Raw genomic sequence first — 15,475 nt, 5'->3', positions numbered from 1 at the left:
GACCCATGGCCTGTGCACCTGACAATTGCTTTAAGGGCCAACTGAGATCGTGGGTATAAGGGACTTTGCAGTCTTATAAATGGTTAATGAGAGTGCTTGGGATCACTATGCTTATTCTCGTGAGGGACGGTGTGAGCAAGGAGCAGAAGCTACGGGGCCACCGAGCATGCTGCAGGATTTGTGGGCTTGAACAAAGAATTTGGTAGCATCATTACAGAGACCCGTATCTCTCAAGCTTTCCAAAGCAGTTCAAACTTCAAATACTTTGTCCAATTATCAGTCCATATGGCAGAATCATCCATTCATTCATGTGTCCACTCGTTCACTCATTTGGAAAAGACACTGAGCTGGGTTTGGTGTCCAAGGCAGGGCCCTACCCTATGTTGGGTTCCAAGATTTAAAGATGGAACAGACACGATCTTTGCTCACAATGATCTTTTTCTGCTGTCCTTGCTCACAAGGACCGCTTTTCTTCTCACACCAGAGCTCACTAACCATCCAGCAGGGGAGACAAGCCTGTCATCAATAAATGTCACATTGCACGCAAGGAACAATAATAGAAGCCCGGAGAGAAAGAGATGCAGAGGAGGAAATATTTGGCAGCACCTGGGAAGGTCAAGGCCACTTGGAAGAATGCATGGTGTCTTCAAGGGTGAGCAGGAGTCTGCCAGGTGGGCCGGCAGAGGGAATGCTGTGTGCCAGGGTACAGAAGCATGAAGCCACACGGCCATGTGCTCCAAGATCTGATTTGGAAAACATGGCCAACAGTGTCAAGACGTACCCTTCCCCACTCACGCCAGCGCAGGCGTCCCTGACTCTTCCAAATGCCTGTGACATTTATGAAACCATGAGATTTGCTTGGCGGTTACCATAGACAGTGAGTGCTTGAACTGTTTGCTGTCTGCTGCTGCTGTGTCCCATCTCTTCAAGGAGTCTGTGAGTCTTCTGAGAATGGACGTTGTCTACTCCATCTTTGTCTCTCTAGGACCCAGGTCGGTGCCTTTCCTGTGAGTATTAGGCAGGCAACAGATGTTTGTTGCAGGAAGTGTCCAAATGGATGACAATGTCAGAACCCCGCTACTTTTGAGATGGTGTGCCGCGTGCTGCTTTCTACACTATCTCATTTAATCTTCCCAATAACCCTACGAGGTGGCTGCTATGAGTCCCCATTTTACAGACAAAGAAACTGACATTTACTGAGATTACTTGCAGAAGAGACACAGCCTAAAAATGATGAACAAGGATTTGAATGCAGACTGACTGGCCCAGGGGCCAATGCTTTTAGCTCTGACTCTACCCAACTTTACTGTCCCTATTTGGTGCACTTAATAAACAGTATGACTTGGAGTTTTATAGATCGACATGTAAGTCATGAGCTCTAATCAAATTGTGGTTATTTCTTATCATGGCTCTTTCCTAAGCCATGGGCTCCTTAAGCATAGAGATGTGCCTGCTCCATCTTTGTATCCCCATACCCAGCATGGCACCTGTTGTTTCAGGGTGGAGAATAAGGGGACCAGGGAATTGTCCAGGACAATTCTGCAAGGACTCCCTGGAGGAGGCCAAGTTTCTTTGAGCCAAACTTGGAAGCTGGTGAGAGCCAAGGCAGAAAGAGGGTATTGTGAAGGCTTGAAGGTAGATGGGATAAATCCATTTGTGGGGTGCTGCATGCTTTTGATGGAGTGGAGAGGAACTAGTAATGTGTTTGGAGGAGTCCCAAACTCCCAGGCTACTTTAGGGGTGTCGCTGCAGCACTTTGTGCTCCACACACAGATGTCTTTCCCTCCACGAGACCATAGCTGAGGCCAGCTTTGGCCCTTGCTCCCCCAGAAGGCCCTTGCTCCCCTAGAAGAGCTGGGTGGACATCTTCAGGTGAGACACCACTGGAAGCTATTGAGAAACTGGTAGGCTAGTTGAGAAGCATCACTTGCAGGTTGCAATTAACTTAATTTAACATTTATTGAGTGCCTCCTATGTTCTGGGGCTGATTCTAGGAACTGGATCAACATTATGGCCCTCATAGTAGTTCCATTTAGTGACAGAAGTTAGAGTCAATAAGTAGACTAACCAGTAAGCTAGGTAACGTCAAGGGGTAATAAACACTTGGAAGAAAATAAAACAAAATGGTAGCATAGAGAGTAACTGGGGAGAGAGGGAGGTCAGTGAAGGCCAGTCTAAGTAAGTGACAGTTGCGCTGAGTAAACCTGATGACTGGGATGCCTGGGTGGCTCAATCAGTTAAGCGTCCGACTTGATTTTGGTTCAGGTCATGATCTCAGGGTCATGGGATTGAGCCCTGAGTCTGGCTCCATGCTGGGCATGGAGCCTGCTTGAGATTCTCTCTCTCACTCTCCCTGCCCCTGCCTAACCCCTGCTCAGGTGCATGCACATGAGCTCTCTCTTTCTCTCTCTCTCTTTCTCTAAAAAAAAAATAAAAAGAACACCTGACGACCACATTGCACCAACCATGCTAAGAACTGAGGGAGTGTTTCAGCCAGAGCACACAGAATGTGCAAAGTCCAGGGGTGGAAATGAACATGACAAATTAGAGGTACAAAGGACCAGAGTGGCTGGAGGGTGGTGAGCCAAGGGGTGAGTGGTCCCAAACGGGGTGGGAGAGGCATGTGGGGCCAGACGGCACAGGGTCTGGTCGGGTTTTATTCCAAGCGCTTCTGTGTACTAGCTAGCTATTGCTGTGTAACAAATTACCTCAACATGGAGCGGTTTAAAACAGAACACATTTTTTATCTCACAGTTTCTGTGGGTCAGGAATCTGGGCATGCCTTCACTGTGTCCTCTACTTCAGGGCTTTCACAGGCTGCCTTTAAGCTGTTGGTTGGGTTCGTGGGGTGGCTTGAAGATCAGGTGGTTGTTGGTAAGATTCAGTTCCTCCCAGGCTAATGATCGGCATCAGTCCTCACTTCCTTACCCTGCGGGCCACTTGCATGCAGCAGCTGGCTTCATCAGAGCACTCAAGCCAAAGAGGGAGCAGAGAGAGTCTGGTAGCAAGACAGAAGGCATCGTCTTTTGTAACAGAATCTTAGAAATGGCATCTATCACCATATTCTATTCATTAGATGTAAGTCACAGGCCTTGCCCCAAGTCAAAAAATACCGGGGGGGGGGAATACCAGGAGGGAGTGTCATTTTAAAAGTCTGTTTACCACACACAGGAAGCCATTGGCGATGTCTAAACAGGAAGATGAGATGATCTGAGGTGTATCTTCAAAGGATCCCTTCAGCTTTCTTTTTTTTTTTTTTAAAGATTTTATTTATTTATTTGACAGAGATAGAGACAGCCAGCGAGAGAGGGAACACAAGCAGGGGGAGTGGGAGAGGAAGAAGCAGGCTCACAGGGAGGAGCCTGATGTGGGGCTCGATCCCATAACGCTGGGATCACGCCCTGAGCCGAAGGCAGATGTTTAACCGCTGTGCCACCCAGGCGCCCCCCCTTCAGCTTTCTTGAGTACTGGGAGTGTGGGCGGGCGTTGGGCAAGAGCGAAAGCAGGAAGGCCGGTGGGGACATCTGTACAAGATGATGCTGGTTTGGACTAAGGAGGTAACAGTGGAGAGGCAGAGAAGGACAGTCAAGGATGCCTTGCCAATGGATAGGAGGGGATGGGGACAAGTGAAGAGGACCTGGGGATGACTCCTCTGAGTTAGCTGTGACATCATGGCATGAGGGTGCCTTTGACTCAGGGAACATGTGCTCTGCATTTTTCTCCTCCTGGGAAAGACGGGGTGGCACTATCCCCATCGTCCTCTGGCTCTTCCCAAGGTCACACAGTTGCTGGATGGCTAGCCTGCATTAGGAGCGCTGGCCGAGAGGAGAGAACAGATGTTCCCTTGTGCTGGGCTGAGGGACTGACCCCACGTCCTCAGTCTTCTTAGTCTGCCCACGCTCAGGCCAAGCAAGCCAGTGAACTGGGGATGTGGTTGGGGAACCACTCACCTATAACCGTGCTCAAAATCAGCCCGAGCTGGAGAGAGTGAAGTTGTGCACCCGTGTGTGCATGCGTGTGTGCGCGTCTACGTGTCTGTCCGTCTCTCAGCTGGAGTGGGGAATATGGTTCAGGGAAGGGAGACTTCTGAAAACTGACTCCAGAATTTAAGGGCATTCCGAACAAATAAGTTACAGATAAACAAGCACTTAAATACTTTACCTGAAGAATACCACCTCCCTGGGTGAAAGATAGAGAAGTAGATAATTATGTGGCTGCCATTTGCTGTGATAGTCTCGCTGCTAAGCACTTGATAGATTCCTCATTTAATCCTCATAACCCAGGGCACTAGGATTATTCCATTTCACAGATGGGAAAACTGAGGCTTCAAGAAGTTAAGCAACCTACCCAAGGTGACAGAGCCCATGAACAGGAAAGCCAGGATTTGATCCGGGTCTGTCTGACTCCAAACCCACATTCCTAACCACCGCCACCTCACTGCCTCTCATTTAGGCTGGTTGAAGATTCGAATTCTGGTTCCAAGGATGAAACTAGGGGCAGGAGCTTTTCTTCTAAGTGGGTCCAGGCTTGCCAGACAGAGCTCTTGTCACCCCTAGACCTAGTGGTTAGGAGAGATGGAGTTGGGTTTGGCTCTCACCAGTGCGGGCAGCAGATAATGCCCCCTGGTGGTGGTGGTGGTCGTGAGAAAGGGCCATGGGTGAGAACACAGAGGAGCTTGGAGTTGGCCCGTTAATTGGGGGGACACAGTCACAGCAGTGTCCATGGAGCAGAGAGCTGGTTCCATGGAGTCCGGCTGTCCCAGGCAAAGGGCCAGAATGTGTCTCCTTTCCTGGGGCCCTTGGGGTGTCCTCCTGCCTCCTGCCCAGGTCAGCCAGGGGCTCATCAGAGGCAATACACACCAGTAACCCAAATGACATCACCAAACACCAGCCACGCTCATCACTCAAACCGAGCATCTGCTCCCCAATGCGGACTTCTGCACATACCATACCGGCATCATCTTGTTTACAATGTAGGACCTAGGATTTGGGCTAATTTAGAGGTCAGTCTGCTAACCAAAGGGAGAAAAACCTCATGACTAAGGATTGCTTCTGTGTTTAGGGAGCAGGCCCCACATAGGGGATTTCCTGGGGGCCACTGTCCACATAGCTTCCCAAGATCCAACTTCTCAGGGATATAGGCCACTGATGAAACAAGACAGGAAGGGCTACAGAGCTTTAGCCTGGGAGCACAGGAGGCGTGCGGAGCTCTGCTTGGCGAGTTGGGGAAGGTGTGACACTGGGTTTTGAAAACATCAGAATACCCTGGGTATTTGCCACACCAGGTTCTGAGCCTCTTGAATGGGAATCACAAAGAAGGTGCTGACAAACAGTCTCTGAAGGTCTGTCCCTGTCACCTGCAACATTTTCCCATCCTGCTGTAAGAGACCCCCTTCCTGGGGGGGGGGTGTGGGGGAGAGCAGGGTGAGTGGAGCAGCTGGGGAGTCAGGATGCCTGAGTTCTATTTCCAGCAGCTATCACTGACTCATGGTGTGACCTTGCTGAGGTCAGAGCTATGTTTTCCTTGCCTGGGGAAAATCAGAGGTGGCGAAGTTTTCATTTTCCCAAGGGATAGGAGTCCTGGAACATCGGGGGCCCCTCCCTGCTCCCCATGAACCCCAACCGAGTCTTCTCCTGCTGATATTAATGAAAAATGCTGAGATTTAGATTCAAGGGACTTTGGGGGACACTGAAAGCAAGAAACAAGGAGTTCCTACAGTAGCAAGACTTACGGCCACTTTTATATGCAGTGTTTCTCTAAATACTCTTAAGATCATGTTTCCTACCAGTATTTCTCCACATGGGCCTTACATAGTCTGTGGAAGAGGAGAGAGCCGGTATTTTCTCCCAAGTTGCAAGATGAGAAAAATCCAGGCCAGGAATGGTATTTCTCCACATTTTCATTAGCAGGAACCCCTTTCATTATTTTACCACCAAGCACCCCCATTTTGATAGCCCTTCCCAAAGACTCCGCATTTATTACGTAGAAATGCATCTCTGTTTTCATTACTCAAAGTCATCCGTGAGTGCAAGCTTCTGCTCAGCTCAGAAGAACTAGGGCTACCATCAAGTCCACCACATTTACTCTGGGTGGCCTCCTCGCAGGTAAAGGTTGGGTTTTCACCAGATTTTGTTGAATTCTGAAAAGAGTTCATCACCAAGGGGCCCAAGGACCCCAGGCTAAGAAGTGCTTTCCCAGAGAGATCAGGTGGCCTGTGAAAGTTTCTGTGACTAGCGGTGGCGCCAGGACCAGGTCCAGGAGCCTGACTCCCAGGCCAGGGCCACAGCCAACCAGACTCCTTGGCAGGAAGGGCTGGTGCACACTGAGACACACAGGCGCATGGGTACGCGCATATGAGATGGGAGCCTAACCAAACACAGATGTCCCGAAGCAATGATGCTGAGGGCGCAAACCAGTGATAAACGGGCTCTCCTGCATACTGGAGTGAGCAGCAAGAACCCAGCCTGAGACTGGAAAGGTGGAGGATGTCACAGATGGGTTCAGGGCGTTCCTGGAGAGTTGCAATAGGGGGACCTGTTTATTCTGCCACCTGCTTGTGCTTTGACGCTGCAGTAATACATCATTTATGCAGCCTGGGGTACTCTCACCCACTCTAGGAGGATTTAGATTATTCCCGCTCCCCCCCTCCCGGCCCTGCATGTGCTTCTTCAAGGGGATGATGCCAGAGCAGGGGCTGAACCCCTGCACCTGGGGATGATAAAGGCAAGTGGGGGAGCCTGGGAAAGTAGGGACACGGACGGAGGATTCCGGAGGTCTGGCATCGTGGCTTGGAGCATAAGCAGGGAAAGAGCTGCAGGACCCCAAGAGCTGTTGCCTGGAACTCTGTAACCAACCCCCCTTCACCCACACCGCTCTTCTGCAAACACTTGTCATCCGTTGAGCTGTTGACTCTGTCCCAGAGGCTCAGGTTTTTGATCCATCGGAAGGCATCAAGACTGCATGTACCTTCGGAAAAAGGCTGGGGCTTAGCTCTTATGGCTTTAGAATCTAAGCCTCCACCAGTCTGTAAAGGGGCCAGGGACCGGGACAGGGTCTCTGGTGGCCTGTTGCCCAACAGCTGTTCCCTGGGTTATTTTGGCTCACTGGGAGCTTATCAATTCCAGAGTATTTGGACCGAAATAGCCCAGCAGCAGGACAATCTCATGGTGGCTCTGTGGGGACCTCTCAACCATTTCTGAAAGAAGCTGGGTGGGAGGGGGAGTTTGGCTGAGGGGAAGTTTCCCCAAGGAGGGAAATCTGCCAGTATCATGTTTATTACCCTTTCACATTCTACAGATGGGACACAGGGGGTCCAGAGAGGTGGAGGCACTGGAACTGAGGCCACACCACTGGGGAGCCAGGCCTCTGCCTCCAGGCGACAGTGCCTCTCCCTTGGGCCTGTGGTAGACCAGCAGCCAAGTCTAATCGTGCCAGGGGGGATTCCGGTTCCTGACACGCTCCGGGCCAGCATGGAAAGTGCTGACTGGCCTTGGCTTCCTTTAGGCCACAGCGGGGGGGCGGGGGGCAGGCAGCTGTCCGCCTCACTTGACCCCCGGTGCCTCCCTGAGATGGGTCAAGTGCGGGTGGGCGGAGTGAGGAGAGGAAAAAAAAAAAAAAAAAGAGCCACTTAGAAGCCCCGCCCAACCCTAGGTCAGCAGCTCCTAGAGTGGCCCCCTAGAGCCCGCCGGGATTGCCTCGGGCGCAGAGCCAGAGGGACCCAGGTCGCGTTCCCTTTGGCAATGGGGCTGGTGCACGGGGAGCGCCCTTTGGCATCGGGCGGGCGCCGGGGTGCGGGGCACCTGCCCCCAACACGCCGTCTGGAAATCGCCGGGGTGGGGGGCGCTCGGTAGCCGAACTTAGTCGTCGAGCGCTCCTGGCCAAGTCCGCGCGACAGGTCTTATTACCCGGTCTCAGAAAAAAGCTGCCCGGGTGGGGCCTCTTTGGCGACGGCCACTCGGCCACCTCTATCGCTCCCCGCCTCTCCCTGGGATTTTCCAGCGGGTTAATTTCCTGTCCGGGTAAGTCCTTCGCGAGTCCTCGCCCCTCCCTCCCCCACTCTCCCCTCTCGGTTCCTGCCGCCCAGGACTCCCCGAGTCCGTCCGCGTCGCGCTCGGTGCGTCCCCGCGCGCCCGGGCGCACGCCCTCCCCGCCGCGGCCGCCGGGACCCCGCGCGCCGCCCCGCGCCAGGGCTCTCCCGGAGAGCCAAGTCCGCGTCGCCGCGGCTCGCGCGGGTGCCCCCGCCCCGGCCATGCGCCCCCGCGCAGTCTCCCGCACCCCTGCCGGCGGCGCCGCCGCGCTCGGGCTCTGCAGCCTCCTCCTGCTGCTGCTGCTCCGGCCCGGGCGCGCGTGCCCCGCAGGCTGCGCCTGCACCGACCCGCACACCGTGGACTGCCGCGACCGCGGGCTGCCCAGCGTGCCCGACCCTTTCCCCCTGGACGTGCGCAAGCTGCTGGTGGCCGGCAACCGCATCCAGCACATCCCCGAGGACTTCTTCATTTTCTACGGCGACCTGGTATATCTGGACTTCAGGAATAACTCGCTGCGCTCCCTGGAGGAGGGCACGTTCAGCGGCTCGGCCAAGCTGGCCTTCCTGGACCTCAGCTACAACAACCTGACCCAGCTGGGCGCCGGCGCCTTCCGCTCGGCCGGGAGGCTGGTCAAGCTGAGCCTGGCCAACAACAACCTGGCGGGCGTGCATGAGGACGCCTTCGAGACCCTGGAGTCGCTGCAGGTGCTGGAGCTCAACGACAACAACCTGCGCAGCCTCAACGTGGCCACCCTGGCCGCGCTGCCCGCGCTGCGCACCCTGCGCCTGGACGGGAACCCCTGGCTCTGCGACTGCGACTTTGCCCACCTCTTCTCCTGGATCCAGGAGAACGCGTCCAAGCTGCCCAAAGGTGAGCCTGCCGTCAAGCTGGGCTGCACACCAGGCTGGGGGTGAGAGGGAGGCAGCAGGGAGCTTCGGGATGCGGGGTTGGGGGGGGGGCGAGGGCGCTTGGGTCCAGCCTGCAAGACGGGGCTCGGGTGCCCCAGGAGAGTCGCCCAGGCATCACCCTGGCAGATTCCCAGCCTGAACTTTGCCTGGGAGTCCGCTGAGGAAAGTGGGTGGGGAGAGTCACATCTGGAATTCTCTGGGCCCTGATGCCAAGTTTTCCACCTGTTTCTCCAACAACTCACTTTCCCAAGTTAGGGACCTCCCATTTCTCTGATACCCATGTCTGAGATCAAGTCACCTGGCTTTGGGTCATAGGACTGGTGGGTGCAGGTTATTTATGGGCCCCTCCCACCCTCGAGTGTGGGAAGGAGCTGAGTGCTGTCAATGCGCTGAACATCGAAAGATCCAGCTAATTCTAGGGGCTCTCCAGCAGCTTCCAGAGCCTGAGCAGGTCTGTTTCTCAGCCCCCAGGTTTGCTCTTCTGTCCAAGAGGGACAAGAAGTATTTCTGGTGAGGAATGTTGGCAGCTGCTAAAAGCCAGTGATGCAGTAAAGATGTGCAGTTCTGTGGTTTTTCAGCCCAGATGTGAAAAGATGAGCACAAAAACCTTAGCAGCCTGGTGCACCCTTTGCTTTCCTGGTGTACTTTTCCAGTGGTGACATGGATGGACGTACAGATCCCTTTGTCAGATGGAAACACAGAGGGCACAGACATTAAGGGGCCGTGCAAAGGCCAGCAGAGGGAAGCAGAGGCAGAGCTGAGAAGAGGGGACCCCAGCATCCACAGAGATGAGAGCCCCAGGATGGGGAGCAGGCAGAATGTCCGTACCCTCCGTGGGTACACTGAGTCTTCCACTGGTAGGCATGTGAGCCTCAGTCCCAGCAGTGACCTTGCACAGCCAGGCTCTGCCTCCCACCTCGCCCCCGAGGGTTTGACAGAATAGAATCCAGAGCTGTAGGGCACATGTAAAAAGTAATATATCTTTTCCCCACTTCCTGACATTTTGAGAATGTTGCTCATCTATGCCCTGAATTCTTGTGATCCCTTCTCCTCTCCATACTTTACTAAGCAGGAACCCCAAGCATCGGGGCCATCACTCCCCAGCAGACACAGGCCCCTGAACTGGCAGTTTCAGCCCAGGCTGGCTCTACCACGGGGAGCAAGTCCTAAACAGATCCGACCTGCCTTCCTTCACCTGCCTGACTCTCCTGACCCACCCCGCCAGAAGACTGTCTTGGCGACAGGAATGTCCAGATAGAAACCTCATTGTGGAATGGGGGTGGGCCTCGGTTCGGATCGCTCCTGCCTTTGCTTTTTGGTGGAGTTGGCATCATTAACCTCCGTTGTTAGTTGAGTTAGTATAACTAGTTCCATGTGTTATCGCACTCAAGCAAGGTATTATAGGGTTGGAAGCTGTAGATTTCAGTCTCAGTTCTGCCACGGACGGATGGCAGTGACCTTGAACGGGCCACGTGTCCTATCTGGGTTTCAGACTCCTTATCTCTCAAGTGCTTTGGTTGACCTCTGAGGTCCCTACACAGCCCTGGTTGTAGCATCCGAGGACAGAAGTTTGAGTCCTGGCGGAAAGACTGGGTGAGTCTGGCCAGGTCCCTTAAGTTTTTTGAGCCCCATCTTCCTTCTGTGTGAAATTAGGACCCGGGTAATGCCAGGTGGTCCCTCTGACCGGGTGGCTGCCAGGATCAAAGCCAGCTAAGGTGGATGAACACAGACAGCACTGAGACTGTGAGACGCTATTCCTCTTACCGCCTGCAATATAGGGGAGGGAAGGGACACCGGGTGGGGATGTGTGGCCGGGGGAAAGGATGGACAGGCTCAGAGCAAGGAACAGTGTCTAGGCCCTGGTTGAGGGTTGGTCTGGTTCAGGGGGAGAGATGGAGGCAGCAAGAAGGGAGCATGAGAGCTCCCGGCACCTCACGGAGGGTGGGGGAAGGGATGGGCCAAGAGCCGCCGTGGTCTCATGGCAGGCTGCCACGCGTGTGGACAGAGCCGTGTCGGGAGAACCGTGAACCAGAGCAGGGTGGGTGGCGAGGGGACGAGCACAGGCCTCGATGTGAGAGAGCTGAGTTCTGATTTCCTCAGTTTCCCTGTCTCTGAATTCGGGACGCTGTAACAGCATCCCACACCTTGTTTGCGGTGAGGTTTGATGGGATCAGCTCTGTTGGGAGGACAGTGATGCTTAGCACAGCCTAGGGGCCTCCTAGATGCCTGTCGTCCCTTCCCGCCTCCCCCTGCCTTGTGCTCCTTCTACCTTCACAGAGGCGCTGGGCAAAGTGGCTGTGGGCCCAGGCTCAGTTCAAATCCTGCCTCGACCTCTTGCTAGCTGTGTGACCCTTCGGCACCCTCGTTTCCTCATCAGTGAAATGGAGGTGATGCTAGCGTCCACCTCCTAGGGTTATGGGGAGGATTAAAAAGGTATTATTTATGAAGCTCTTAGACTAACAGTGTCTGACACCCAGCAGCACTATCTAAGTGTTAGTGTTGTTGTTACTATCCTGTTTTAATTGGAAGGCCCAGAGAGGTGATGGCACAGAGGGTTAACAACAGCTGGGCGCCACACGGGACCTCAAGGCTTCCAGCCCCATCCCCCTTCCCTCATGATGTGGCCGCCCACTTCCTGCCAAGGAAAATCGGGTTCCATGGGACCCAGGCTCCAGGGTTTTCTAGGCAAGTGCCCTGCCTCTCCCAGGAGAGGGGATTCAAATGCAGGAGCAAAAGGATCCTGTCCTCATTGCCTTGTCCTCGCTTCCCGGTCCCCTCCTCCCCCAGAGAAGCAGAACGGAGCAGAGCAAGTGACCTTGAATGGCTCTGACAGTTACAAAAATGCCCTCATCTGCCAGGCGAGCCTCCTGTGCAGTCACCGTGCTGATGGGAGCACTCCATCACCGAGCACACCACGGTGGGGAGGAAGACACGCCTTGGAGGTCACAGATCCCCTCCACCCAGGCTCCTTTGGGGGTTAGGCAGGGCTGGGTCTGGGGACTCAGGAGGATCTGCCCGTCTAGTGCTGGGGCTGAAGGAAGAGGGCGAGGGGATGCTTGCTGGAATGCCCAGCAGCCAACTTAGCAACAAAACAAAGCAGACAAACCTAAAATAAGAAAACAAACAAGGAAACCCCCCAGGATGCCTAGTTAACTCTGAATTTCAGATAAACAATGAATCCTATTTTAGTATAAGTACGTCCCATGCAATATTTGGGATATACTTACACACAATATTAGTTGCTGTTTTCTGAAATTCAACATAAATGTGTCATCCTGTATTTTACCTGGTTTCCGGACCTTGTGGTGTGTGTCACTTTGTAGTTTACAGGTGCCATCCCCTTTAACTTAACCCACCGCTTATCCAACAAGGTGCAAAGAAGTGAAGTGGTTTGCACAAGGTCATGTAGACATGTAGCCAGTGGCTGAGATGAGTTTGCACTCACGGGTGTCTGACCCTTCACCTAATTCTTTTTGATGGGCACAGATCAGGAGGGAGGGTGAGGCTCTCCCCAACACTGCCTCCTCCCAGTCTGATTGCCCTGGGTCGCAGCCGGCGGACCCCAGATCCTGCACCTGGGCTGGTGGCTGCCCAGTGAGATAGTGGATCCCAAGCAGTTTGGGACAGTGACCATCCCTCTTTAAGTAGAAAGGACTCCAGATTTGGAAGCGAGGGTCCTTGGAAATCACTCAGGTGAGACGTGGGTAGAGAGGGAGAGGGTAGGGGGAGCAGCAGGGTAACACCCCTGAGCTTTAAAGCTTTTCCCTTCTGGCCTAGCACCTGGTCTCCTTATAGCAGCCCAGGGGGGTGAAGAGGGAACCAAGACACACAGGGAGCTTGGTTGAAATGCAGATTCTTATGCCCCTAGGCCCAGTGAATGGGTGCCTGGGTGGTAAGGCCCAGGGTCTGCATTTTTAACACCCCCCCAAGCCCCCCCCCCCCCGCCCCCCGGCCCAGGGGCTTGCAGTACACACTGAAGACTGAGAACTGCCTGGAGGTGGGAGGGCCTTTTGGTACATCTCTAGAAACCCAAGGTCTTGTCTTGGTTCAGTAGCTGAGGATTTTAAGGGTCCTTCTAACTCTAAAAATGTTATGGTTTCAAGGGAAGGGAATATTGTCCTCATATTAAGGATTGGAAAGTTGAGGCCCCGGGGAGGCCAGGTCCCTCTAGGGACCCCTCTGCTGGAATCTCGGGGGCCGTGTCTCTGCGCAGCAGAGTGGGGGCAGGGCACCCAGACCACTCGGGACTCTGGGCTCACGGGACACCTCCCCTGCCCTCAGCGTCTCTCCAGGAGCTACAAGAAGGAAAGGCTCCTGGGTTTGAGAAACCATAGCGGCAGGCAGAGGGCTGCGTCTGTGCTAGGCTTTGGAGGTGCACGGAATGAGCAGACGGCCCAGGTGACAAGACCACACCACACCCGAGAGTGCGTCACAGGAGAGGCATATGCAGGTGCCAGAGTGGGAGGCCCAATTGTCCAGGCACCTTCTTTCCCCTCCCTCTCTAACCACGACCCACGTGGCCTGCAGGGCACAGCCCACAGTACCAGCGAAGAGATCTGAGCTCATCTTGCATCCCAAGACCGCGACACATGTAGCTATGGTGATGGAAGGGCTGGCGGGGGGTGCGGGGGACGACCAGGGGCCACAGGTCATGCTTTGGGTCTTTTACCCTGGCTCCTTAGAGGACAGCCTCTTAGAGAAGGTCCGCCAGAATGCCTGGAGCATCCAAGCATTTGGGGGCTCAGCCCCTGCGGGTTCCCGAGCCCCCTCTCTAGGAAGGGGTGTCCTGGCAGCAAGGTCCTGGATGAGTTCCATGCCCCTCCTTCCAGGCCCGACTAACCACTCGCTGGGGGAGCTGCCCCCCACTTGCCAGTAGCCTCACTTCCTTTTCTCATGCCAGACACGATGAGGGTCTGGCTTAGTCAGATGAGTGGGGACGTCTTGTCATAACGACAACATAAACAGTATTTCGGCCAAAGGGACAAAAGCTGGTTCTTGCTGGAGATAACACGGGTCCTTTCTCCCAGGTGACTCCAAGGTGACTCTATTTCTTTATCTTTAGAAACCAAAGCAGTTTTATTTCCCCATTAGAAAATAACAGGCTCCTTGTATATGTGGGAAATGTAGAGAAGTATCGTGAAGGAAACAGAAACCACCCACAATCCCACCACTATTAAGGTTTTGCTGTATTTTATTCGGTTTTATTCTCATGTGTATACACATTTTTAAACAAATCGCTGTGGTACTGTAGACCTTCTTACTGCTGTTTTGTTTTCTTTTTCCTCTTTCTGAGCTGTGAGAATTTCTTGCTATTACAGTTCTTTGAAAACGTAACCTTTCACGGCCACGTAATACCTCATTTTATGGATCTATTCGTTGTACCCACCTCCTGTTGTTAGAAATGCGGGTTGTTGCCCTTTATTTTTTGCACATAAACAATGCTGAACCAGACGTCCCATACACATAAAGCTGGGGGTGCCTCTTGGTATTTTATTTCTTCCGAGTGAATTCTTTGAAGTAGACGTGCGGGGTGAGAGTCAGTGGTTATTTTAAACGTCTGGAAACGTGTTTGCCTAATTGCACCCCGGGCAGCTGGCGCTATTGGCAAACGGGGAAGACCTGTCTGGCCAGCTCTTTCCCAGGGCGGTGTGTTATTGTTTGGAAACATGTTTTCTGTTTGGGAGGCAAAACAATGCATCTCATTGCTTTGATCTGACCGGCCGGTGGATGTTGTGGGTGTGTTTCTGAGCCTGAGAAGATCACGTTCCTGACAGAGGTGGACTGCGGTCTCAACCCCTCTTGCAAGTGTCCTCCCTCCTGCCTTTGACAGGTCTGAACCTGTCCCCTGTGCACAAGCTAGTGCGTGTTTAACTCATCTCTTAGTTAGAGTGGAGTTGCCGGGCGTCACCTTTCCCAGCATCAGTGGTGTCCGGGCCGGGCGTCGGCTTTTGTGGCCCCAGGGTCTGGAATTCCAGGGGCGAGTGAGCCGCAAACGTAACCTAAGGCAACCTCGCCCCGTCTTGTCGGCTCCCAGGGGGGCCCGGCCGAGGCCTGCGACTCTGTCCCAAACACTGATCTCTTTGAAAATGTCACATTGGTTGTGCCATTCTGCCAGTTCACTCAAAGGGCAGCCTCATTGCTGGGCGACGTGGGCCAGTGGACGTACCTTGCTGCCTGTCTAGGGCAGCCCCGGGGGACACAGCCCGGGGTCTGTTTTGGAGAGGCCCATGTCACTGTTAGCTGAAGCTGGCTGGTCGCCAGCTGACTCGCAGACCTGGAGCGGGAGGCCTTGCCGCCAGTCGCCGTCCCCGATTCCGCTCTCCCAGAATCGTGCGATATTCCGTGTGCTTTGGAAGAAAGGGCTGGGCAGGCCTTGTCACCTCTGGGCTGGCAGGGTTGATGACGGCACCAGAGGAGCCCTGCGTACGTCCGTGGGTGGTTGTGAGTACCTGGATTGGGCACATTTGCGGGATACATGTCTGTCCCGGGTGCAGGACTGCGGTCCTGGGCTCCTGCCCTCAGGCTCTGCCCCAGCTGTTA

General features: G+C 54.1%; 1 protein-coding gene across 1 annotated transcript in view; it reads left to right on the top strand.

Annotated features, from left to right (window-relative positions):
* The first annotated feature begins 8,248 nt into the window (after positions 1-8,248).
* Positions 8,249-15,475, top strand: part of LRRC38 (leucine rich repeat containing 38) — a 29,715-nt gene continuing 22,488 nt past the window's right edge. Inside the window, exon 1 of the mRNA XM_008694929.2 lies at positions 8,249-8,897. Coding sequence (XP_008693151.2) covers positions 8,249-8,897 — 649 coding nt within the window. The remainder of the gene's footprint in view (positions 8,898-15,475) is intronic.

This window comes from Ursus maritimus, unplaced genomic scaffold (genome assembly GCF_017311325.1).
Source record: "Ursus maritimus isolate PB19 unplaced genomic scaffold, ASM1731132v1 scaffold_32, whole genome shotgun sequence".
NCBI lineage: Eukaryota > Metazoa > Chordata > Mammalia > Carnivora > Ursidae > Ursus > Ursus maritimus.
Note: the sequence above shows the minus strand (reverse complement) of the source record. Positions and strands in the feature narration are given on the sequence as shown.